The sequence below is a fragment of the Chiroxiphia lanceolata genome, chromosome 15 (assembly GCF_009829145.1).
Source record: "Chiroxiphia lanceolata isolate bChiLan1 chromosome 15, bChiLan1.pri, whole genome shotgun sequence".
Lineage (NCBI taxonomy): Eukaryota > Metazoa > Chordata > Aves > Passeriformes > Pipridae > Chiroxiphia > Chiroxiphia lanceolata.
The window spans coordinates 2772079-2798980 of NC_045651.1; the positions used below are offsets into that span (position 1 = coordinate 2772079).

The 26902-nt window shown below is 54.3% G+C and overlaps 2 protein-coding genes across 2 annotated transcripts in view; both read right to left on the minus strand.

Annotated features, from left to right (window-relative positions):
• Window positions 1-26877, minus strand: part of LOC116794580 (protocadherin gamma-A12-like) — a 29350-nt gene extending 2473 nt beyond the window's left edge. The window contains exon 1 of the mRNA XM_032703352.1: window positions 26644-26877. Coding sequence (XP_032559243.1) covers window positions 26644-26851 — 208 coding nt within the window. The 5' untranslated portion in view covers window positions 26852-26877. The remainder of the gene's footprint in view (window positions 1-26643) is intronic.
• Window positions 186-13001, minus strand: LOC116794301. Its single transcript, XM_032702881.1, has 5 exons — window positions 10507-13001; window positions 10367-10389; window positions 1718-4544; window positions 1562-1624; window positions 186-386 (listed from the first exon to the last, which is right to left on the minus strand). Exons 1-5 carry the CDS (start codon window positions 12973-12975, stop codon window positions 186-188), a joined length of 5583 nt encoding a protein of 1860 aa, XP_032558772.1. The 5' UTR covers window positions 12976-13001.
• Window positions 26878-26902: the final 25 nt, after the last annotated feature.

The following is a 26902-nucleotide window of genomic DNA, read 5'->3' on the forward strand; positions in this document are numbered from 1 at the left end:
AGGACGCCCCAGAGCAGCACTCGCTGCCGCCGGCCCCAGCGCCTCCCCGCCGCGCACATCTCCGCCGCCGCACCGCCGGCACCGCAACACCGCCGGCAGATCCCCGCTGCCGTCACCCGATTCGGCTCCCGATCCGGCTACGACTTGCTGCTCTAGGCTGCTGTCGCCGGCCACTCCGCCTTGCTTTATCTCGAATCCCCACCGCCGGGTCGTTTGGAAACAGACCGCTTCCCGACCCAGGAATCCAGCGATCCAGCGATCGAGCCGGGCCGCAGCGGGCGGGGCTGCAGCGCTCCCACCTTCCTCTCGCTCCTCTCGGTCAACAGCGGCGCCCGCAGCCTCCTCCCGGCACTGCACGCACCGAGCGCCAACGAGACATGCCCGCCCTGCCTTGAGCACGGGAAGATCAAAAATACGGGACGTTCGCAGGGGAAATGTCGGGTCCAGTACAGCGGAGACCTGGTGTTATGTTCTTTCTACCGCACGGGAAAATATTGATGGGATTGTGATAATCTATAGATACAAAGTTCTTTTAATATGGCTTGAAGAGAATTATGATTCTACTCTTCTAAGGCAAGAAAGCCCATGTTCCCTGCAACGGTAGAGCTTTTTGTGCCATTCGTTCTCTAGTGTTTTCTCACTGAGCATCAACATTCGAACGTCTCCAGTCACGGTAGATTCCCAGACCCAGAGTAACTGCACATAGCAACGATGAAGATTCCTCCTCAAAAGCAGCCAATCTAGGGGCTACCCTTCTGTCTCTGCTTTTTTACTTTTCACTTGTACATCCGAGGCTGCTCTGAGTCACCCTGCATTACTCTCCTCCAACCAGTACTTCCCAATTTTTCATGACATCCTAAATGTAAGGCCCCGCTTTTGCATACAGCTTAATGCTCCATTCTTGATCACAGCCTTAGCGAGAGGTGCTATCAAGCATTTTTTAGATCACATTCAATCTATCTGTAGAAAACCATCTCAGGAACGGTAAATAAGAAGGAACCAAACTCTGAATGAGAAATAATCGCAGAAAGAGAACAAAGAAATAAAGCTCTGATAAAATAAACTGATCTCATCATAGCTTGCCTTTTCTATAGCCCACTTACACCAAAAAATGGGACCGCACAGGGGGAAGTAAGCATATTCCTTAGGGAAGAATAACTCCCTCTTCATCTAGCATGTTTCCTTAACATTTCGAAATAATAAACAGATTGCAGTGCGTCTACACGGTAAAGAAGGATCAGAAAGGGAAAATCTCATTACTGAGTGTCAATTGCATTGCCAACTCCACCATGTGGAATTAACAGATCTAAGTATCCACCTTCACCGTGACTAACTCATAATATTTCACACAACACAAAGTTTGCAGAAAAACCCGAACAGTTGAACAAAGAGGTTCTGTCGCTACGTTTCTGCGCTGAGAGAAAAATTAGAGAAAGCAGACCGCAGAAACAGACCTTTACAAGTGCTCTACGGTTTTCTGCAGCATAAGTTGAACGACAAGAACCTCCCAACTGAGCCGAAATATGTTACAGCTCATGAGGCAGGAAGTGTCGGTTCGCACCGCCTGCTGCCTAAACGGGGCAGAGTTATTACCCGCATCTGTGGAAACAGAGACCGGCACTAACTGCAGCAGAACAGACAAAAAGCCGAAGAGCCCACTGCCACATGCACACACTTAGGAAAAGCTCAGAAAGAAGGAGGGTAAGACTTTACAGACCTGCGGTGCGTCGGGGTCAGCGGGTGGCTCTCCCAGGACGGCGCTGCTGCTCGGACTCGGCTTCTCGCAGGGCTCCCCGGCCACAAGCTCCTCCGCGGGCACGATGGGCAGCGGCGGCGGCGGCCAAGCGGCCTCGGCGGCGGGGCGGGGCGGAGCCGGCACGCACAGGTTGTAGGAGTAGGGCAAGGTGCCCTCGCAGAAGTCGGCCGGGAAGGCGGCGCCGGCCAGCGACAAGCGCTGCGCGCCCAGGCAGCGCAGCACGGCGGGCGGCCCGGCCCGCCGCAGCCGCGCCAGCACCAACAGCGCCACGCTCAGCACCAAGAGCGCCGACAGCAGCGCCAGCGCCAGCACCAGCCAGAACTGCAGCTCGCCCGCCGCCTCGGCGCCCGCCGCCCGCTCGCTCAGCTCCGGCAGCGCCTCCTGCAAGCTCTCGGCCAGCACCACGTGCAGCGTGGCCGTGGCCGACAGCGCCGGCTCGCCGTGGTCCTTCACCACGGCCACCAGGCGCTGCTTGGCCGCGTCCCTCTCCGACACGGCCCGCGCCGTGCGCACCTCGCCGCTCTGCAGCCCCACGCGGAACAGCGCCGGCTCCGACGCCTGCACCAGCTCGTACGACAGCCACGCGTTGCGCCCCGCGTCCGCGTCCACCGCCACCACCTTGCCCACCAGGTAGCCGGCCGACGCCGAACGCGGCACCACCTCGAAGGCCGAACCCGCCGAGCCCGGCGACGCCGCTCCCGATGCCGGCGGCGGGTAGAGCACCCGCGGCGCGTTGTCGTTCTGGTCGAGCACGAAGACGCGCACCGTGGCCGTCGAGCTGCGCGCCGGCGACCCGCCGTCCTGCGCCCGCACGGCCACCGCGAACTCGCGGCACTGCTCGTAGTCCAACGAGCGCTGCGCGTACACCGCGCCGCTCCGCGCCTCCACCGACACCAGCGGCGCCGCGCCCGCCGCGCCCGCGCTGCCGCCCGACAGCCAGTAGCTCACGCGCCCGTTCGCGCCCGCGTCCGAGTCCCGAGCGACAACGCGCAACACCAGCGCGCCCACCAAGTTGTTCTCCCGCACGTACGCGCTGTACGACGCCTCCTCGAACACCGGCGCGTTGTCGTTCACGTCCGACACCTCCAGCACCAGCTCCCTGCTGCTCCACAGCGACGGGCTGCCCCGGTCCCGGGCCACCACCGTCACGCGGTGCTCGCACGCCTGCTCGCGGTCCAGCGCGCTCGCCGTCACCACCTTGGACGAGCCGCCCGACGACGCCACGAGCGACAGCGGCGCCTCTCCCGACAGCTCGCACGACACCTCACCGTTCTCGCCGGAGTCGGGATCGTTCACGTTCAGTAGGGCCACCACGGTGCCGACTGGTGCGTCCTCGGGTACGGGGCTCGACAGTGACAGAATGGTGATCTCGGGCGCGTTGTCGTTCTCGTCTGTGACGTCTATCTGCACTTCACAATGACCAGTGAGTCCGCCCCCGTCCCTTGCTTCCAGACCGAACCTGTATTTATTCTTCTCCTCGAAGTCGAGGGGCCTCTCGGTCCTGATCTCACCACTCTCTTTGTCGATAGAGAACAACTCGCGGATCCCGGCCGGGATGTTGCCGAAGGAGTAGGAGACCCGCCCATTGGACCCCGCGTCCGCATCCGTTGCCCGCACCTGCAGCACCAGCGACCCCGCCGGCAGATTCTCCGCCACTCGCGCCTCGTACACTCTTTTGCTGAACACGGGAGAGTTGTCGTTTAAGTCCGTCACGTTGACCCGAACCTGAACAGTCCCGGACCTCGCAGGGTCCCCGCCGTCCACTGCCGTCAGCATCAGCTCAAAGGAGCTCTGCTTCTCCCTGTCCAACGCTCTCTCCAGCGCTAATTCCGGCTGCTTCTTTCCACCCGGAATTTCCTCCATGGCCAGACTGAAGAACGGATTGCTGCTGAGTTGATAAGTAATCAGGGAATTACTTCCCACGTCCGCATCTCGGGCCATCTCCAGAGGAAAACGAGCACCTGGAACCGTCCATTCACCGATCTCGAGGTCCAGGGCATCCTTGCTGAAGGTCGGAGAATTGTCATTCACGTCCTCAATGGCCACTTCGACACGGAAGACGTTGAGGGGGTTGTGCACCAGCGCCTCGAAGCTGACCGAGCAGGACAACGACTCGCCGCACAGCTCCTCCCGGTCCAGCCTCTCGCTCACGTACAGGTTCCCGTTCTCCTCGCTCACCGTGAAGTATTTCAGCTGCTTTTTGCCGGCAGACGCCACCCGCAGCTTGCGCGCCGGCAGCTCGTGGGCGCTGAGCCCCAGGTCCCGGGCCAGCGGCCCCACCAGCGAGCCTCTGGGCAGCTCCTCGGCCATGGAGTAGCGGAGCCGCTCCGCCGCCGCCCGCCAGCACAGGCCCAGCAGCACAGCGCCCAGCACCAGCGCTCGCCCGCCGCCCGGCCCGCCGCTCGCCCTCCGCCCGCCCGACATTGCCCACGGCGCTCGCTCGCCAAGCTCGCCAGGCTCCTGCCGCTGCCCTGCCTCCCTCGCAGCCGCTCCGCGCGGCCGCCGCAGCGCCCGACAAAGCGCACCCAGCCCGCCGCCGCCTCCAACTCGGACGCCTCTGCTGCCCGCGCCGCGCCGCCTCTCGCCTCTGCTGCCCGGGCCGCTGCCGCTCTGGCCCGCACTGCCCGGACGAGCCAGCAGCCGCCGGGGACAGGACGCACCGCCGGCCGCCGCCGCGGCTCCGGCAACGCTCGCCGGCGGCCAACAGCGGCACCCGGAGGCGCCGACACAACACTGCAGCCGCCTCACGCCCGCCACCAGCGGGGACCAACTTTGGGCCCTGCTGGGGCTGCACCGCCCATGGGGTCTCTGTTCTGTTAGTAGCAGCAAGCGCAGAAGCTCGTGCTTAATGCTTAGCAGGAATTCTTATGATTAGAGGAAGAACACTAGTCTCATACCCATACTAAAAACATTTTGCAGCTACAGTACATTTTTAAATAGTAGGACTCTATTATAAGGAATTTTACACCTAGTAGCCTTATCTGATGCAAAAACTAACTAGGAAACAGGTGTGTTACAGCAATAAAGAGATTCCCTCCTCCACAGCCAGAGCACAGAAAAATCAAATCTAAAAAGAAAGTTGCTTACATGCTTTACAGATTATGTATGTCATTAGTAGCCTAGATAACGTTGTGAGAAGTGGCAATCAGGTGGCCATATGTTTCCCAGCCACTTGTGGAAGTTCGTTTCCATTGTGTGTAAGGCTACCCAAAATGGGGAAGACCTATTGTCAAGTCGTAAGAATGAGAGACAGTCGGAAGGAAAACCTCAAAGATCCAGTCACAGATCTTTTCCAGACCCACTCTCAGCTCATGCCAAAACTGCAGTCCTTTCAGCCAATGCTAATATTTCATCTTCCTACATGTCTCTGAAGCCCATGCAAAAGAGTTCACATTGCTCCAAAATGCTCTGGTTTGAGAATGATTTAGAACAACAGTTAACACTGATGGGGAAATGTGAAGCCCTCAGGTAGTGGACCTGCACTCAGACCCAAGTCACTGGACTCCCTGGCAGAGGAAAAGAAATCAGAGCAGTGCTGGCTCTGCACTGTGCACATTCTGACACCCACTTCTCTCCAACGGGGAGAAACTCTCAGTGCTCTTGGTGGACACTCCAAACTCCAAGGGCTGCCATAAGAATTGTTTGGACATTTCTACCACTTGGAGTTTGGGAGCTTTCAGGTAAAAATCCTATCATCTGGTCAGCACATAGAATGACAACATGACCAGCTGAAAGGTGAAACCTCCTGCTGACCTCATTGGAACAGGTACATCGGCTCTGGGATTTTCAGTTGCTTTGACACAACTCTGCCTTCAAAATTCATGCCCAGAGCACCTGGAAAGCCACTGAGGCCTTGAGAGATAAGGTAGGCAAACTGCACTGATTTCTAAGGGTGACTAGGTCTCCCTTAACTGGACTAGGTGACTTTACAAAGCTTAAGATATTGCTTTCTTCAGAATAACAATGCTCCTTGACACTTAATAAACCAAAGAAGCAAAACCAAATACCTCCCACTGTCCCACATGGCGCTGATTATTCACTACTGTGATAAATCCAGGTCTCCACAGTGTAAGAAATCACACAGAGGAGCATGTGGTCCTGTAGTGCCCAAAGAAATAATGACAATTCTGAGGTTGGTGGGATTGGCCAGCAGTACTGGACAAGCTGTATTATGTTCCAGAGCTTGCCACAGAGGGATCAGAGTGACTTCTGCTATGCAATAATGCTCCTTGCTCTTGTTGATGCATGTTACCCACTTGGAGTCAGCAGTGGATATTGGCTGCATGCAAGTGTTCTCCAGAAGGTCCATATTGCAAAGCAGAAACTCAGATCTCTAACCTATGTCTGATTATTACTGAACAAACCCAAAAGCTGTGACTGGCTCCTCAGAGGGAAACACTGGACTCCTTGAATGTACAGGTGCTTTGCCACATCTCTACCTTAAAAAAAAAAAACACTTCACAAGGCACCTGGAAGTCACAGAAGTCTGAATCCACATGTAAGGCCCCAAAGTCTTGCTTTGGACCATACAGTAGGGGGGGGTTATTTTTGGAAATACACCAGTCCTTGTGACATTTTCTACTTTATGTCCTGTTCCTCACAATTTTGAAGCTGTATGTCTAAATGCCTTATCAAAGGCCTTCATCTAAATAGAACGACTTAGGAGGGACCCAGTTTTAGCTTCTGCCTAATTTTCCTCACATGTAATATTCTGTCTTCATGTGGTTCTCAAGGAAAGTCAGTCTTTGCTGCAAAACAACACTCACAGTTACCAATGGGATAGAACAATCTGCAAGTGGAAAACGTGAAGCATAATGTAGCAGGAAACAAAGCCTGAAGGAAGATCGAGGGCGGGAAAATGGAATATTGACTTGGATGATGCACTCCATCTAAAAATAACAGAAAAATCTAAATGAAGAAAGGAGGTTTCACATAGGAATTAAAAACTATTCTACAAATATGTCATCATTCTGACCCCTCTAAAGCCCTATTCAAATTTGCAAAAATATCACAGGAGAAGGTAGCAAATAATGATCATACAGAGAAAGGAAACACATTTGTTTGCTCACCCCCATTCTGAGAAAATATATAATTCCATAAATAGTACAGGAATGATAAAGAGACAAACTACAAGAGGAGTGATCATCCAGCAGAGACTGGGTCATTGAACTATGCACTTAGGGAAATATCTTTCCCTCTTCTATCACACATATTGTTCCACAAAAATGTCACTTATGCTGAAGTCCCATTGACAGCTGTTGACTCACAGCAGAACTGGAATGCAAAGCTGTGCCACTCACATCTCCTGCCGTCCACACCAGCTATAACATGATAAAAGAGGCACTGAAGGACAAGACCTTGGTAAATATAATTAAATGTACATATGGAGAAGGGAATAGAAAAAAAAGAGATGAGCAATGCAAGGAAGCATTAAGAGTGTTCTCAGAGAAACTCACCAGGAGGACATCTCAGTCAATACTAATGAAATCCATGTAGCTAATTCTATTACAGATACACCAGAGTCCACACCTAAGACTAAGATAGGACCTGGATGCATCAAAGTTCCAACAGGGGTTTAGGAAGTCAGGATATTAATTCAATAAAGGTCCTTTATGTGTTTCATCCACGTAGTAAGCAACAGAGTGAACCTTGACATCAAACTTTGTTAAAGACACACTGCAACAACTTCTGATTAAACCACTTTTAATAATACCTCTGAATGGGGTTCCTTAAGTAATCTAAATCATTCATTAATGACATCTAACCATGTGTCATCCTTCTACATGCACAGTGAGTGGACAAAAGCTCTGTTTTCAGAGCTCTACCATTGCCTTTGAAAACAGGGAAACCAGGATCACAGAAAAAATGGCACAGGACTTGACACACCATGAAATCAAACTATTGCTCAGACAAAAACTCATGAATTCAACTAATTACCTGGTTTGCATTCAGCCTCTCACCCTCTTTGCTCTACGTTCACAGCCTTTAGTCACACCACAGACAAATCCAACTCCTGGCCATATGTCAAGCACAAGTGAAAAAGCAAGTGACATTCAGGTGAAATTCAGCAATATCTTAGGGAACCAGAAGTATATCCAAGTCTTTGTCTGGGCAGCTAAACCCCCTCAAGATAGGAGTACAAACTGTTAATTTAAGCAGTCCTGTTTTCAAGGACTCTCATCCAAACTGAGACCCAGCTTTAGAACAAGGAAAAGAAACAAGGAAAGAATGACAAACCCAGGGAAGTGAAGGAATCATAGCCTAATATGTCAGGCTCTGTCAAATGGAGCAGGTACACAGGAGGAGGATCTAGTGTTCAGAGGCACAGTTCTCTAGGGGATTTCTTTGGAGAACAAGAAATGGGAAAAGCTACCTATCAAGACAGACATCACTGAAAGACTCTCCTGGGGAGAACAAGGATCATAACACAGATACATGCATAGGAACATAAATTGTTCTAGTGGGCATAAGCTAAACATGGCTGAGTTGGAGTGTCAGTCTTCAGAATCAACTCAAAGACACCACCATTCTTCCTCAGCACATGAACATTTTGGAAGATATGTGACTCTGCAAAATTAATGCAAACTTCATGTCTACCTCCCCAAACCAGCATTCTCAGGAAGAGCTCTATCAGACAAGACAGGATTAAATGAGTAAGTTGCTCACAACTACTTCAAATAACAAGTAAATTCATTACCAAAATACCCTCCCAGCCCCTCCATTCCCACCAGTCTACAACACCATATTAAACCCACTTTTGATAACACTTCTGAAGGGGATTCTTTAACCAATGTAAATCACTCATTCACAACACCTATCCATGAATTATCTCTCTAAATGCAGAGGTATTGCAAAAATGTTCTATTGTCAGAGGACTACCCTTGCCTTTCAGGACAGGGAAATCAGGGTCACAGAAAAGATGGCACAGGCCTTGGCACCAGGCACAACATCAAACCACTGCTCAGCCAAAAACACATTCATCCTCCAGTTTTCCCAAGAGGAAGCCAGCCTCTCATCCTCATTGCTTTGCAGCCACAGCCTTTACTCACACGTTACAGGACATAATCTCAGCAGATACTTTATACAAGCAAGAGCCATTAATAACATCTGCACATTGATCAAGGCAGGGAAAAGCTTAGTACAGCCACCATGGAACTCTGCATCACAGTCATACAGGGAAATGTAGATGGAAAAATGATGTTTCATGCAGCAATTCTTAGATACAGAATCTTGGAAGCATGTTTGCACTTCCATGGGTATTACTGGCAGCAAATTCATCCCAGGATTGTCCTCTCCTTCCTGGATGCAGGCACCTGGTGTAAGTGGCACAGGCCTTGGCACTTGCCAACATGATACCACACCCACACAGGTGGATCATACAACTCCCTTTCCCTGCTTTAGGTCAGTCTCTGGCTGATCTTGCACTGACTTTACATCCCGAGTATGTGGCAAGAGCACTGATTCTAGTGACATTTGCAGACACACACGGGCCCACCTTTGCCTCATCACAACAAGCAAAGGAGAATTTAACTACCAGCCACTGGGAACAGAGTGCAACAGGAAAGCAAACTGATGAACCCACAACTTGGCCACAACTTTTTCACCTTGTCCAAACATTACACAACAAAAAAGCTGCGTTTGCAAACAGCCATCACTGAGACAAAAGTCACACACACAGTTTCTCCTTAGAGAAGAATGAAGGTCAAAATATTAATGCACGAAAGAGATTTCTTTGCTCATCATTACTCTAAGAAATGTGATACCTTCTCAAGTCCATAAGTGTTATAAAACCCCTGTCATCAAAGTATCAGCTCAAAGACACCTTCATCCTCCTTCAGCCCCGGGGCAATTCGGCAACAACCTCGACAGAGCTGATGAGATACTATCAGATGTAAAGGCCCACAGTTGGATCCTCACAATGAGCAACACAAATGTTAACACCTGCAGAAATGAAGCAGTCAGAACAGACTCCTCAAGGCCCCAGCACAGGTACTGAGCAGGGAACTTAAGGTGTTGTTTTACCACGAACCCCCCTCAGACACGAATGCCAGAGCAGAACTGAGGTTTATTTTAAAACACTTCGGTTTAAATACAGCGCTCAAACATGTCACATGATCTTTCAACCAATGACAATCAAGTATTGATTGAGCAAGCGTGAGAACCCAGAAAACTACAACTCCCATGATTCCTTGTCAAATTCTTCCTGCTTCAGGAACTAACTAATGCTTTTGCTCCTCCCAAAGCTGTCACGGTCACATTTATAACCAGTACATCTTTAAGCTATTAGTAAAATACATCATATCAACCTGCAAACTAAGAGAAGTACAACACCAAGGCTCCCAATACTTACTTTCTCCAGTAAGAAAGAAAGTCATATTGTGTAATAATGCAAATGGACAGAAAACCCCTAAAAATGCACACTTTTTTTTTTTTTACTCTCATAATATGCGAACAGGTTTGCCACTTGCACTTCAAAGAAGAAATACCAAGATTCTAAAGGCAAAGGGCAAGCTGTTCCCCAGGAAAGATTGTGCCAATGAACAGCGTGAAACACAGTAATGACTTAATAAAAACTAGAGACGAACCTCCAGTAAGAAGCAGATTCCCTACTTCTGCCTCCCCCACATGTAAACCTGGGCAACGAAAAGACGTCTAGGTCCTCCCTACGTGCAACACGGATCACGGGGTAAAAGAGCAAGAGAGTAGCAGAGGGAAACGTCGCCGAAACACTCGGCTTCAAAGCAACTCACCGGGAGAGGGGCGGGGTCCGCCTGCTGGGCACCGGCAGGTTCCTGGTTGGCGAGCAGCGGCGCGGGCTCGTCGGGCGGCGGCCGGGCCGGCAGGGTGTGGCAGCAGCTGTCGGTCGAGAAGCGGAGGTGGCTCTTGCGCGAGTCGTCCGTGAGAGACACGTCGTGCGAGTAGGAGTGCAGGAAGGCGCGCACGCCGTCGATGCCCACGAAGTGCGTGGCCGGCACGCCGCGCAAGGCGCCGCTGGCCGCCGCCAGCAGCTGCTGCTGCGAGCGCCGCCAGCGCCGCAGGCGCAGCGCCAGCAGCAGCAGCAGGAAGGCGACGAAGAGGCACGACACGGCGGCCACGGCCAGCACCAGCCAGCGCGTCAGGCTGCCGCCCGCCTCGGCCGCCCCCGCCTCCGCCTCGGCCCGCGCCGCGCTGCCCAGCTCGGCCAGCAGCTCGGCCACGCTGTCGGCCAGCACCACGCTCAGCGTGGCCGTGGCCGACAGCGCCGGCCGCCCGTGGTCCTTGACCAGCACCACCAGGCTCTGGCGCGCCGCGTCGCGGGCCAGTGGCGAGCGCGCCGTGCGCACCTCGCCGCTGTGCAGCCCCACGCGGAACAGCCCCGGCTCCGTCGCCTTGGCCAGCTCGTACGACAGCCACGCGTTCTGACCCGCGTCCGCGTCCACCGCCACCACCTTGGCCACCAGCGCGCCGGCCTCGCTCGACCGCGCCGCCAGCTCCACGCCCGCCCAGCCCGAGCCCGACGCCGCCGCCGCCGTCGCCGCCGCCGGCGGGTACAGCACCTGCGGCGCGTTGTCGTTCTCGTCCACGATCACCAGCCGCACCGACACGTTGCTGCTCAGCGCCGGCGAGCCGCCGTCCTCCGCCCAAACCCACAGCCCCACCTCGCGCACCTGCTCGTAATCGAACGAGCGCAGCGCGTACAGCGCGCCCGTCTCCGCCTGCACCGACACGTACGACGACAGCGCCGAGCCCCGCACACCGCCCTCCCCCAGACGGTACCGCACGCGCGCGTTCTCCCCCCAGTCCGAGTCCGTCGCCCGCACCCGCAGCACCAGCGCGCCCGCCACGTTGTTCTCCCGCAGCCGAGCGCTGTAGCGCTCCTGCAAGAACACCGGCGCGTTGTCGTTCACGTCCAGCACCCGCAGACACAGCACCCTGCTGCTCTGCAGCGACGGACGACCGCCGTCGGCCGCCCGCACCGTCACGTTGTACTCCCACTCCTGCTCCCGGTCCAGCTCTCTCGATGTCACCACGCGGTAGTAGCTGCCCTGCGAGCTCTCCAGCCGGAACGGGAGGCTCCCGTCGAGGGAGCAGCGCACCTCGCCGTTGGCCCCGGAATCGAGATCCTGCACGTGCAGCAGGGCCACCACCGTCCCCGATGGGGCATCCTCAGAAATCTCAGTCAGCGCCGACCTCACTGAAATCTCTGGCACGTTATCGTTGACGTCTGTCACGGTGATCGCGACTTTTGTCGTATCAAGAAGGCCACCCCCATCGCGTGCCTGCAGCTCCAGTTCGTAGTAGTCGCCTTCCTCAAAGTCCAGGTTCTGCACGAGCGTTATTGCTCCTGTATCGGAGTCGAGATGGAAAATATCCGATGCCATGTCCGACACTTTTTTCAACGAGTATCTCACGTGCCCGTTCAGACCCTCATCAGCGTCGGTGGCCGTGACGGTGACAAGGACGGAGCCCACGGGCACGTCCTCCGGCACACGCACCGTGTACTCCGCCTGGCTGAACACGGGTGCGTTGTCGTTCGCGTCCAGCACCGTCACGCGGATCCGCGCCGTGCCCGTCCGGGACGGCTCGCCGCCGTCGCTCGCCCTCAGCACCAGCTCGTGAAACGCCGCCTCCTCCCGGTCCAGCGCCTTCGCCAGCACCAGCTCGGGACGCTGATCCCCGCCGGGGCCCGTCTGCACGGCCAGCGAGAAGTGCTCGTCGCCGCTCAGCTCGTAGCTCTGTAGGGAATTCCGTCCAGAGTCCGGGTCGTGAGCCCTGGGAAGTGTAAATCGCGACCCGGGGGCTGTCATCTCGCTTATTTTCTCTTCCACTTCAATGTCCTTGAAGGTGGGGGAGTTGTCGTTAATGTCCATGATTTCTACTTCGATTTCGTAAAACTTCATTTCCCCCTCCACTATCAGCTCACACCGCAGCACACATTGCTCCACCAGCCGGCACAGCTGCTCTCTGTCGATCCTCTGGGCCGTCACTAAATGACCCGTCTTCCCGTGCAGAGCAAAATACTGCGTCCTACCGTCGGAGACAACGCGGACACCACGGTCTGCGAGCGCCGGCATCTGCAGCCTCAGGTCCTTGGCCACGTCGCCCACGAACGAGCCCTTGGGCATCTCCTCCGGCACCGAGTAGCGCAGCTGCCCCCACGCCGCCTCCCAGGCCGCCAGCAGGACGCCCCAGAGCAGCACTCGCTGCCGCCGGCCCCAGCGCCTCCCCGCCGCGCACATCTCCGCCGCCGCACCGCCGGCACCGCAACACCGCCGGCAGATCCCCGCCGCCGACTCTTCTTCCGCTCCGGCTACGACTTGCTGCTCCTGGGAAGTGTCGCCAGACCCTCCGCCTCGCTGTGTCTCGGATCCGCACCGCGGGGACGATCGGAAACAGACCGCTTCCCGACCCAGGAATCCAGCGATCCAGCGATCGAGCCGGGCCGCAGCGGGCGGGGCTGCAGCGCTCCCACCTTCCTCTCGCTCCTCTCGGTCAACAGCGGCGCCCGCAGCCTCCTCCCGGCACTGCACGAACCGAGCGCCAACGAGACATGCCCGCCCTGCCTTGAGCACGGGAAGCTCAAAAAGACATTTGTCACGAAAATATTATGGCGGTACAGCGGAAACGTGGCGTTATGTTCTTTCTGTCGCACGAGAAAATACTGATGGGATTGTGATAATCTATAGATACAAAGTTCTCTTAATACGGCGTGCAGAGTATTGTGAATCTACTATTCCATGATAGGAAAGTACAGCATTTTCCCTGCAACTGCAGAGCTTTTTGTGTCAGTCGTTCTCTAGTTTTTCCTCTCTGAGCATCAGCTCTCGAACATCTCCAGCCACAGTAGATTCCCAGACCCTGAGCAATTGCACATAGCAGTGATGAAGATTCCTCCCCAAAAGCAGCCATTCTAGGGACTGCCCTTCCCTCTCTGCTTTTTTACTTTTCACTTGCGCATCTGAGGCTGCTCTGAATCAGCCTGCATTGCTCTCCTCCAAACAGTACTTCCGAAGTTTTCATTACATCCCAAACATTAGGATGTAATATCCTGTATGCTTTTGCATACGGCTTAATGCTCCATTCCTGATCACAGCCTTAGCGAGGGATGCTATTAAGCAAGGAAAGTATAAACTTGGCCACAAAAAAAGACGAAAACGAAACACAGATCAGAACAAAAACAAGCAAGCAACTAACGAACCAAAAAACAAAACATGGGAATTTCTTAGATCACATTCAATCTCTCCGCAGAAAAGCCAGCTGAAGAACGGTAAATAAGAAAGAACCACCAAACGCTGAATGAGAAATAATCGTAGAAAACGAATAAGGAAATAGGTGTCTGATAAAATACACTGATCTCACTCTAACTTGCCATTTCAGTAGCCCACTTGCACCAAAAACTGGGACGGCACAGGGTGGAAGGTAGGCATATTCCTTAGGGAAGAACAACTCCCACTTCTTCTAGCAAGTTTCCTTAAAACTCCAAAATAACAAACAAGTCGCAGTGCATCTACATGGTACAGAAGGATCAGGAAGGAAAAATCTCATTATTGAGCATCAGTCGCATTGCCAACTCCACCACGCGGAATTAGCAGATCTCTTTCTAAGGTCTAAGTATCCACCTTCACTGTGACTAACCCATAATATTTCACACAAAGCAGGGTTTGCAGAAAAACCTGAGCAGCTGAACAAACAGGTGCTGTCACTACGTGACTGCTCTGACAGGAAAATTAATAAAAGCAGAACATAGAAGCAGACCTTTTACAAGTACTCTACAGTTTTATGCAGCATAAGTTGAACAACAATCTCCCAAGTGAGCCGACATCTGCGACAGCTCATGAGGCAGGAAGGGCCGGTTGGCAACGTCTGCTGCCTAAAACGGGGCGGAGTTATTACCCGCGCCTGGGGAAACAGCGACCGGCACTAACTGCACCAGAACAGACACAAACCCCAAGAGCCCACCGCCACATGCACACACTTAGGAAAACGTCAGAAGGAGGGAGTGAAGGGATTTACAGACCTGTGGTGCGTCGGGATCGGCGGGCGGCTCTCCCACGACGGCGCTGCTGCTCGGGCTCGGCTTCTCGCAGGGCTCCCCGGCCACAAGCTCCTCCGCGGGCACGATGGGCAGCGGCGGCGGCGGCCAAGCGACCTCGGCGGCGGCGCGGGGCGGAGCCGCCACGCACAGGTTGTAGGAGTAGGGCAAGGTGCCCTCGCAGAAGTCGGCCGGGAAGGCGGCGCCGGCCAGCGACAAGCGCTGCGCGCCCAGGCAGCGCAGCACGGCGGGCGGCCCGGCCCGCCGCAGCCGCGCCAGCACCAACAGCGCCACGCTCAGCACCAAGAGCGCCGACAGCAGCGCCAGCGCCAGCACCAGCCAGAACTGCAGCTCGCCCGCCGCCTCGGCGCCCGCCGCCCGCTCGCTCAGCTCCGGCAGCGCCTCCTGCAAGCTCTCGGCCAGCACCACGTGCAGCGTGGCCGTGGCCGACAGCGCCGGCTCGCCGTGGTCCTTCACCACGGCCACCAGGCGCTGCTTGGCCGCGTCCCTCTCCGACACGGCCCGCGCCGTGCGCACCTCGCCGCTCTGCAGCCCCACGCGGAACAGCGCCGGCTCCGACGCCTGCACCAGCTCGTACGACAGCCACGCGTTGCGCCCCGCGTCCGCGTCCACCGCCACCACCTTGCCCACCAGGTAGCCGGCCGACGCCGAACGCGGCACCACCTCGAAGGCCGAACCCGCCGAGCCCGGCGACGCCGCTCCCGATGCCGGCGGCGGGTAGAGCACCCGCGGCGCGTTGTCGTTCTGGTCGAGCACGAAGACGCGCACCGTGGCCGTCGAGCTGCGCGCCGGCGACCCGCCGTCCTGCGCCCGCACGGCCACCGCGAACTCGCGGCACTGCTCGTAGTCCAACGAGCGCTGCGCGTACACCGCGCCGCTCCGCGCCTCCACCGACACCAGCGGCGCCGCGCCCGCCGCGCCCGCGCTGCCGCCCGACAGCCAGTAGCTCACGCGCCCGTTCGCGCCCGCGTCCGAGTCCCGAGCGACAACGCGCAACACCAGCGCGCCCACCAAGTTGTTCTCCCGCACGTACGCGCTGTACGACGCCTCCTCGAACACCGGCGCGTTGTCGTTCACGTCCGACACCTCCAGCACCAGCTCCCTGCTGCTCCACAGCGACGGGCTGCCCCGGTCCCGGGCCACCACCGTCACGCGGTGCTCGCACGCCTGCTCGCGGTCCAGCGCGCTCGCCGTCACCACCTTCGACGAGCCGCCCGACGACGCCACGAGCGACAGCGGCGCCTCTCCCGACAGCTCGCACGACACCTCACCGTTCTCGCCGGAGTCCCGGTCCCGCACTTTCAGCAGGGCCACCACGGTGCCGACCGGCGCGTCCTCGGGCACGGGGCTCGACAGCGACAGGATCGTGATCTCGGGCGCGTTGTCGTTCTCGTCTGTGATGTCTATTTGTACCTTGCAATTATCGGTCAACCCACCGCGGTCCCTCGCCTCCAGGCCGAAGCTGTATTCACTCTTCTCCTCGAAATCAAGGGGACCCGCTGTCCTGACCTCGCCGCTCTCGCTATCGACGGAGAACAACTCACGGATCCTGTCCGGGATGTTGCTGAAGGAGTAGGAGACCCGCCCATTGGAGCCCGCGTCCGCATCCGTGGCCCGCACCTGTAGCACCAGCGACCCCGCCGGCAGATTCTCCGCCACACGCGCCTCATATACTTTTTTACTGAACACGGGTGGGTTGTCGTTGGCGTCCGTCACATTGACACGAATCTGGACAGTCCCGGACCTCGCGGGGTCCCCGCCATCAACCGCTGTCAGCACCAGCTCAAAAGAGCTCTGCTTCTCCCGGTCCAAAGCTTTCTGCAGCACTAATTCAGGCTGCTCACTTCCGTCCGGGTTCTCCCTCATAGCCAGACTAAAGGATGGGTTGCTCGTGAGATCGTAAGTCAGCAGCGAGTTACTTCCCACGTCTGCATCTCGGTCCATCTCAAGAGGAAAACGAGCGCCGGGAAGAGTTAATTCTACGATCTCTAGTTCCAGAACAGCCTTACTGAAGGTCGGGGAGTTGTCATTCACGTCCTCAATGGCCACTTCGACACGGAAGACGTTGAGCGGGTTGTGCACCAGCGCCTCGAAGCTGACCGAGCAGGACAACGACTCGCCGCACAGCTCCTCCCGGTCCAGCCTCTCGCTCACGTACAGGTTCCCGTTCCCCTCGCTCACCGTGAAGTATTGCTTGTCCGCGCTGAGGCGCAGCTTGCGCGCCGGCAGCTCGTGGGCGCTGAGCCCCAGGTCCCGGGCCAGCGGCCCCACCAGCGAGCCTCTGGGCAGCTCCTCGGCCATGGAGTAGCGGAGCCGCTCCGCCGCCGCCCGCCAGCACAGGCCCAGCAGCACAGCGCCCAGCACCAGCGCTCGCCCGCCGCCCGGCCCGCCGCTCGCCCTCCGCCCGCCCGACATTGCCCACGGCGCTCGCTCGCCAAGCTCGCCAGGCTCCTGCCGCTGCCCTGCCTCCCTCGCAGCCGCTCCGCGCGCCCGACAAAGCGCCCGACAAAGCGCACCCAGCCCGCCGCCGCCTCCAACTCGGACGCCTCTGCTGCCCGCGCCGCGCCGCCTCTCGCCTCTGCTGCCCGGGCCGCTGCCGCTCTGGCCCGCACTGCCCGGACGAGCCAGCAGCCGCCGGGGACAGGACGCACCGCCGGCCGCCGCCGCGGCTCCGGCAACGCTCGCCGGCGGCCAACAGCGGCACCCGGAGGCGCCGACACAACACTGCAGCCGCCTCACGCCCGCCACCAGCGGGGACCAACTTTGGGCCCTGCTGGGGCTGCACCGCCCATGGGGTCTCTGTTCTGTTAGTAGCAGCAAGCGCCAAAGTACTCGCTTAATGCTAAGTAGGAACCCTAATGATTACAGCAGCAACTGCAGTCTAATACCGAATTTTTTTCTGTTGGTTTCTTTTCTAGCTGCAATAGACATATAAACTACTATTGCACCTTACCAAAGACTTTGGCATCTCGTGGTGTGCATTGGCACGAAACTTAAGGAGGAAATATTTCTTGCAAGGCAATTATGTGTTTCCAGATTGTTTCCCTCATGCACAGTCAGAGAACTGAAGCCAAAAGTTGATTGTTCACATGCTTTAGAATTCACGTGTTTCACTGGTACCTGAGATACCACTTTTCTAGCTTCTCTAAGTAGAGGGTGTAAGTCAAAAGCAGATTTACACAGTGCTAACACTTGGAGAGAAATGTGAAGCCTAAAGTAGCAGAACTGCCCTCATGACACTGTACATACCTGGCACAGGAAAAGAAAGTACAAAGCAGTGTAAGCTCTTTGCCCTCTGTCCATCCTTACACTGACTCTTCTTCCATCCATAAAACCTCCTGTGCTTTTGGTGGAAACTCAAAAATCAGGCTTGTTTTAGGAATAGATTTCACATTTCCATTGTTTTGATTTTGTGAACCTCCAGGCAAAAGTCCCATCACCTGGCCAACCCATTTTAGGACCACAAAATCAGCCAAAAGATTTCAAATGAATTCTGATCGTTCATACACAGATCCCAAACCTCCATCTGACCTCATTGGGGCTGATACTACAGTGCTGTGTTGTTCAGTTGCTTTACCAGAACTCTGCCTTAGAAACTCATCCCCACAGCACCTGAAAACTCATGGAGGCTCAAGATGTAAGCTAGGCAAGGTGCAGAGATTTCAAAGGGCTAGTAGGTCTCTCCTGACTGGATTGAGTGACTTTACTGAGCATCAGAACATCAGAAATCCCTGGCAGTTGGTAAACCAAATACCCCCCACTGCCACACATGGCACTGTTCATTCCCTACTGTGGCACATCCAGGCTTGTGCCCTGTAGGAAACCATATAGAGAGGCACCTAATTGTGTGCCCCTCAGAGACTTAAGAATCCCCAGAGAGTGGGATTGGCCAGCAGCACTTCACTGTTACCCTCTTGGATTAAACAATGGGAAGGGCTCTGTGCAGGTTCTTCACAAGGTCCTCTCTCTCATTTCTGAGCATTTCTAATAAACAAAATCAAAAGCTCCAACTGAACCAAACAAGGTTCTGGACACCTGCAATGTACAGGTTTTTTACAGTCTTAAAAATTCACTCCACTGAAGTCTGAATGCACAAGTAAGTCCCTGAAATCTTAGTCTTGTACAGTAGTGGGTTTCCTTTCTGGAAATTTAGCTGTTCTTGTCAATTTTCTACTTCATGATATATAAATCTCCTGTGAATAAGAAGCTGCAAGGGCCTTATGAAAGGCCTTTGGTCTGAACAGAAGTACTTAGGAGAGACCCTGTATTAACTTCTGCTTCATTTTCCTCACACACAACATTCTCTCTTCATTTGGGTCTCAACCGAAGTCACTGTTTGCTGCAAAAGAGCCCTCACAAGTGGGAAACATGAACCATGATCTTCCAGGAAACAAAGCCTGAAGTAAGATCCAAGGTGGAAAACACAAAGACCACGTTTATGAACTTCTTATCAAAAAGTTACTTAGATATGTAGATGGAGAAAGGACTTCTCACAGCAGGAATTCTACCCCTCTGTTGTTTTTCTCCTCACTCTCCAACTCTGCACAACTTGCAGCTTTGATTTGGACATTCAGAATTTTCCTAAACCTCTTCTAGAGGATAATGCATCACAATCATACATAGAAAGGAAATTCACTTGATCTCCACCATTTGGAGAAGAAACATAATATTTCTAAAGCAGAGGAATGACAAATGGACAAAGTAAAAGAGGAATGGTCATTGGGCAGAGACTGCATCATCAAACTGTGCACTTTGGGGGAATCTCTGCACCTCTTTGATCACATGTCCTGATCCACAAAGATGTAACTTCTTCTTAGGTCATCTTTACATCTGCTAACCCATGACAAAATTAGAACACAGATGTACCCCTCTCCTATCTCCTGCTTCCTCACTAGCTGTAACATGACAAGGAAAAAAAGTCAGACAAGCAATGAAAGGAAGCATAAACTCACTAGGCAGGCATGGAAATTCATCCCTGAGAGCACCAGGAACCCATTGAGGACTCAAGCTGTAAATGTCACCCCCTGAAGTCTTACTCCAGACAACAAGTATGATTTCATTTTATATAAATAGGTTAATTATTTAATATAGTCAACAGCTCTCCTCAGTTTTCCTACTGTGTGGCCTGCTCACCTCTCACTAACAGGAAGCCCCATGTTTACAGGTCTTATTGTGGGCCTCTTTCTCAGCCTGTCTTCTGAAAAAGCATAACAGATTCTCTTTAAGATTCTATTTCTTCTTCTTCACATATAAAAAATTAACTTGGGTGGTCGAAATAAGTATTTGCTGCTAAACAACACTCACAGTTTCAAATGAAAAAGTACTGATCAGAAATGGGGGAAAGGAACCATGACCTTCCAGGAAACAAAGGCCTGAACCAAAGTGTTGTTACAACTGGGAAGAAACTCTACATCACAAAGTCATAAGGAAGACACAATTTTGAATAAAGAGGTTTCAAGGAGCAGCAGAGTGACACAGTGAGCATCAACTCAGGCCTTTCCCACTATATACAATTTGACTATGAGCCAACCACTTTATCCCATAAACACAACAGCCAAACTGAGCTGTCCTTGAGCTCTTCATGCGAGGCATCGAGACTGTGTGGAAACGATCTCCCATTGAAGTGGGATGGCTCACAAGGCTGCTCCTCAAGGCTGAAAGCCCTTTTACCAATGACAGAGCTTCATTTGAGTCCAATTGCACCTCTCCCTCAAGTGCAGCTGGAATGCCTGCCACGTGACTCTCTCCTTCAGCAGGCACATCTCTCGGGGTTTGAAGCTCTTCCAGTGAGACTAAGACATCTATCCTGACCCAAGGCACTGAGAATCCTTACCCAAGGCACTCACAGTCCTTACCCAAGGCACTCACAATCCTTACCCAAGGCACTCACAGTCCTTACCCAAGGCACTCACAATCCTTACCCAAGGCACTCACAGTCCTTACCCAAGGCACTCACAGTCCTTACCCAAGGCACTCACAGTCCTTACCCAAGGCACTCACAATCCTTACCCAAGGCACTGACAATCCTTACCCAAGGCACTCACAATCCTTACCCAAGGCACTCACAATCCTTACCCAAGGCACTCACAATCCTCACCTGCAACAGATCTTTACTAAGTGGATGAAAACTAAGTACAAATTAAATGCATGCAGCTAATGCATTAAGTACAAGCCATTGTCCAAGTCTAAAACTAAGATTGGACCTGACTGCACCTAAACTCCATCAGTAGTTGAGGTACAAAAGTGTCCACTCTGAAATTTGTGACTCAGCATGAGGGACTCCCTCACTCGTTTCAATCTCCAGTCTCTGTGTGGAAACAATTCCAGGTTGATTCTGAGTCAATTCTCCTTTGTGTGTTTCATCCAGGTGGTAAATAATAGATATTGCACCCAACCACACCTAAGATCCATCAGGAGTTAAGGAAATGAGGGCATCCATACAATAACAGTCCTTTTTATATTTCAACACTGAAAGTAACAGAGTGAACCTTGCTATCAAACTTTGTTATGATGCATTTCTACAACATATTAAAGTCACTTTTGTTAATACCTCTGACAGGGAAGCATTAAGGAAAAGAAATCACTCATTCACAACATCTAGCCATGCATCAGGCCTCTAAAGGCAGAGTTATTGGACAAATATTATCAGAGGACTACAACTGCCTTTCAGGACAGGGAAGCCCAAATCACAGACAAAAATGACACCAGCCTTGACACCAGGCAAGAAATCAAGCCAGTGATCAGCCAAAACCACATTGACTCACATGTTTTCCTGGTACAAAGCCAGCCTCTCACCCTCCTTGCTCTGCATTCACAGCCTCTTTCACATCATGGACAAATCCAACTTCTGACCACATGTCAACCACAAGTGACAAAGCAGATGGTTCATTCAGCAAGATTTTAGGGAAACAGAAATCTTTGTCTTGGCAGCTGAACACCTTCAAGGTATGGAAGAGAACTCCTCCTGCAGCCTGAGAGTTTGAACAGATCTCTCTGGTTTTAAGAACTATCAGCCAAACTGAGGCCCACTTTTAGAACGTGAGAAGAAACAAGAAGGAAAAAAGGAAAAATGGGAAACTCGCAATAATGTAGGAATCTTACCTTAACATTTCCACATACAACTGTAGCAGGAAGAGGATCGAGTATAGAGAGGCACAGTTCTCCAATAATTTCTTTGGAAAGCAGGGAAAACACACAGGAGCACAATTATTGGATCCATATAAGAGCCAGGGGAAATGGAACACTCTACCAACCTTTTAGACATTCCTAAGTACAGCACAGCAAATGCTTCCACCTGCCCTGGGTCTGTGCAGACAGAATGTTTCAGCATGTCCAAACATGATGGAGCAAGGCAAGCTGCCCTTTGTAGACAGAAACCATTGGAAGAAAATTTTCCCATGTAACTTCTCCTTATGGAGAACAAGGATCACAACACAGATCCAACACATGAGGCATTCTCTGCTCATCACACTCATTTCAAGAAACCTGAAATGTTCTAAGGGGCATAACCAAGATGCAGCTCAGTTAAAGACTGAGTCACCAGAATCGACTCAAACACACCATCGTTCTTCCCCAGCACATGGACATTTTGGAAGAATCTGCAACCATTAATGCAAAGTTTATGTCTTTATCCCAGAACTACCACTCACAGGAACAGTTGTATTGGACATGATAGAGGATAAAATCAGTGACTTCCTGGCACATACTTCAAATAACAAGCCCCAGACTCAGAAATTCCTGACAAATAAACCTCCCATCCATAGCTTCCCACCAATTTTAATACCAACAAAACATCACTAGTGACTTCATACAAGCAAGAGCCACTTAATAACATCTGAAGGGTTGGTCAAGACTGCAGAAAGACTAGTCCAACCACAATGAAACTCTACACCACAACCTTACAAGGGTCTAGAGCTGGAAAAAGTCACATTTCACACAGCACTTTAACACACAGAACCCCTGAAACATGGTTGCCCTCCCATGGGTATTGCTTGCAGCCAAATTCATCAGAGGATTGTCACCCCCTTTCTGGACACAGGAAAGGGGACTTCATGTCAGTGACACAAGGCCTTGGCACCAGGCATGACATGAAAGAATCCCCAGAGTGCTTTTGGGGCCAGTCTGTCTCTCCTTGATCTTGCACTGACTTCTCACCACGAATAGGTGAAAAGCAAGATCAGTGATTCTAGTGACATTTTCAGATAAAGTTTTGGACACACACAGGCCCACCTTTACCTCATCAAGACAAACAAGGCCACAGTTTAATTACTCTTTACAGGGAGTAGCAAGAGCAGTAGGAAAGGAAACTGATGAACTCACAACTTGTCACTGTTTGGAATCTGAGCCTATTCATTTTATCTAGTCCAGCAATGGACCCTGGGAATTGAAAAAACACAAGCTTCCTCTCCATCAGTATCTCCTCACACAGGGCACCTGCAGGAATCTCCTCAAACTCATTACATCTGGTATAGTTCTCACTGATCTTCATTATTTGCAGATATACTCCACTGATAGAAAAATTGCACAGACAACTTCTCCTGCCCATGGCTGATATTTGACTTCCCACCATGTGTGTGAGAAGTAAGGCAATTTCTCCCATTAACATTTTAAGGAAACTTATCTTTTCCTTTAGAGATGTAGCAATGAAAGGCATGTATGGGACAGTCAAGGAAATGTAACAATGTGATCAGATATTAGCAAATACAAAGGCCCAGCTTGACATCAGTACAAAGAAGAAGACAAGAAAAATAACATCTGCAGAAATGAAGTGGCCACATCATGCTCTTCTAAGTTATGGCACTTGGAGAAGATGCATAATCCAGGTATTGAGCAGGGATGGAATCAGTTTCCTTCTCTCAAAGCTCTCATTTTGGCATTTATCATTAGTACGTATTAAGCAATTAGTTAAATACAAAGCATTAACTTGTAAACAAGGAGCACGAACATCCCACAGCTCTCAACACAGCTGGAGTAATGTCTGTTAGGCCTCATTTACTTGGGAAGGAGAAAACCACATCACAGAGAGGCACCGAACTCTTGTTTCCTTTGACAAGCCTCACCCACAGGTCCCAGGATCCTCCTGCCACTCTAAACTTGCATGTTGTTTTTTGACCATTATATTTTGCACAGACTTTGAATCAAACAGCCAGTTATTCAGACCATTTCCTGTCAACGTGCACCAGGAAAAACCATGGGTTTCACATAGGTATCTTTACAACTCTGTACTACGTGGGAAGAAATATTTGGCTGCCAGCTACATCTCAGTGAAGAAATATCAACACTCTAAATGTAAAAGAGGAGCTGACCTTCAGAAGATTCTGGGTCAGTGGTGATCATGTGATACAGTAACAAAGTCAGAAAACACAATCCTCTAGATAAGAGCAGTTTGCCTTCTCCTGTCTCCCCTAAAAACCGGAAGGTTAAGACACGATCCCACGTCCACCACTGCAATGCAAGGAGCACCCCCGATCAACACATCACTGAATGAAGTTTTGCCTTCCTTGACAGCAAACCCTCGCTACAGATCACGGAAAATAAAAGGCAAAAGAGGCAGAAGAAACCGTTACGGACACGCCCCAATAAGAGGAACTCACCGAGAGAGGGGCGGGATCCGCCTGCGGGGCACCGGCAGGTTCCTGGTCTCCGAGCAGCGGCGCGGGCTCGTCGGGTGGCGGCCGGGCCGGCAGGGTGTGGCAGCAGCTGTCGGTCGAGAAGCGGAGGTGGCTCTTGCGCGAGTCGTCCGTGAGAGACACGTCGCGCGAGTAGGAGTGCAGGAAGGCGCGCACGCCGTCGATGCCCACGAAGTGCGTGGCCGGCACGCCGCGCAAGGCGCCGCTGGCCGCCGCCAGCAGCTGCTGCTGCGAGCGCCGCCAGCGCCGCAGGCGCAGCGCCAGCAGCAGCAGCAGGAAGGCGACGAAGAGGCACGACACGGCGGCCACGGCCAGCACCAGCCAGCGCGTCAGGCTGCCGCCCGCCTCGGCCGCCCCCGCCTCCGCCTCGGCCCGCGCCGCGCTGCCCAGCTCGGCCAGCAGCTCGGCCACGCTGTCGGCCAGCACCACGCTCAGCGTGGCCGTGGCCGACAGCGCCGGCCGCCCGTGGTCCTTGACCAGCACCACCAGGCTCTGGCGCGCCGCGTCGCGGGCCAGTGGCGAGCGCGCCGTGCGCACCTCGCCGCTGTGCAGCCCCACGCGGAACAGCCCCGGCTCCGTCGCCTTGGCCAGCTCGTACGACAGCCACGCGTTCTGACCCGCGTCCGCGTCCACCGCCACCACCTTGGCCACCAGCGCGCCGGCCTCGCTCGACCGCGCCGCCAGCTCCACGCCCGCCCAGCCCGAGCCCGACGCCGCCGCCGCCGCCGCCGCCGCCGGCGGGTACAGCACCTGCGGCGCGTTGTCGTTCTCGTCCACGATCACCAGCCGCACCGACACGTTGCTGCTCAGCGCCGGCGAGCCGCCGTCCTCCGCCCAAACCCACAGCCCCACCTCGCGCACCTGCTCGTAATCGAACGAGCGCAGCGCGTACAGCGCGCCCGTCTCCGCCTGCACCGACACGTACGACGACAGCGCCGAGCCCCGCACACCGCCCTCCCCCAGACGGTACCGCACGCGCGCGTTCTCCCCCCAGTCCGAGTCCGTCGCCCGCACCCGCAGCACCAGCGCGCCCGCCACGTTGTTCTCCCGCAGCCGAGCGCTGTAGCGCTCCTGCAAGAACACCGGCGCGTTGTCGTTCACGTCCAGCACCCGCAGACACAGCACCCTGCTGCTCTGCAGCGACGGACGACCGCCGTCGGCCGCCCGCACCGTCACGTTGTACTCCCACTCCTGCTCCCGGTCCAGCTCTCTCGCCGTCACCACGCGGTAGTAGTTGTCCTGCGAGCTCTCGAGGCGGAAAGGGACGCCTCCATCGAGGGAGCAGCGCACCTCGCCGTTGGCCCCCGAGTCCTGGTCCTGTACGTGCAGCAGGGCTACCACAGTCCCCGATGGGGCGTCCTCAGAGATCTCACTAAGCTGAGAAGTCACTGTTAGTTCGGGCGCGTTGTCATTGACGTCGGTTACGGTGATCCCGACCTTTGCCGTATCGTAAAGTTGTCCTCCATCCCGTGCTTGCACCTCCAGCACGTAGGCGTTGCCTTCCTCAAAGTCCAGACTTCGCAATAGCGTGATCTCTCCGGTTTCAGCATCCAGATTGACAATATCCAATGCCATGTTCGCCTCTTTTTGCAATGAGTATCTAACATTCCCGTTCAAGCCTTCGTCTGTATCTGTGGCCGTGACAGTGACGAGGACGGAGCCCACGGGCACGTCCTCCGGCACACGCACCGTGTACTCCGCCTGGCTGAACACGGGCGCGTTGTCGTTCGCGTCCAGCACCGTCACGCGGATCCGCGCCGTGCCCGTCCGGGACGGCTCGCCGCCGTCGCTCGCCCTCAGCACTAGCTCGTGGAACGCCGCCTCCTCCCGGTCCAGCGCCTTGGCCAGCACCAGCTCGGGACGCTGATCCCCGCCGGGGCCCGTCTGCACGGCCAGCGAGAAGTGCTCGTCGCCGCTCAGCTCGTAGCTCTGCAGGGAATTCCGTCCCGAATCCGGGTCGTGAGCCCTGGGAAGTGAAAAGCGCGACCCTGGGGCTGCCATTTCGCTTATTTTCTCTTCCACTTCAGTATCCTTGAAGGTGGGGGAGTTGTCGTTAATGTCCGTAATTTCCACATCAATTTTGTAAACCTGCATCTGTCCCTCTACTATCAGCTCACAGCGCAGCACGCATTGCTCCACCAACCGGCACAGCTGCTCTCTGTCGATCCTCTCGGCTGTCACTAAATGACCCGTCTTCCCGTTCAGAGTAAAATACTGCCTCCTACCTCTGTCTATGATGCGGACGCCACGGTCTGGGAGCGCCGGCAGCTGCAGCCCCAGGTCCTTGGCCACGTCGCCCACGAACGAGCCCTTAGGCATCTCCTCGGGCACCGAGTAGCGCAGCTGCCCCCACGCCGCCTCCCAGGCCGCCAGCAGGACGCCCCAGAGCAGCACTCGCTGCCGCCGGCCCCAGCGCCTCCCCGCCGCGCACATCTCCGCCGCCGCACCGCCGGCACCGCAACACCGCCGGCAGATCCCCGCTGC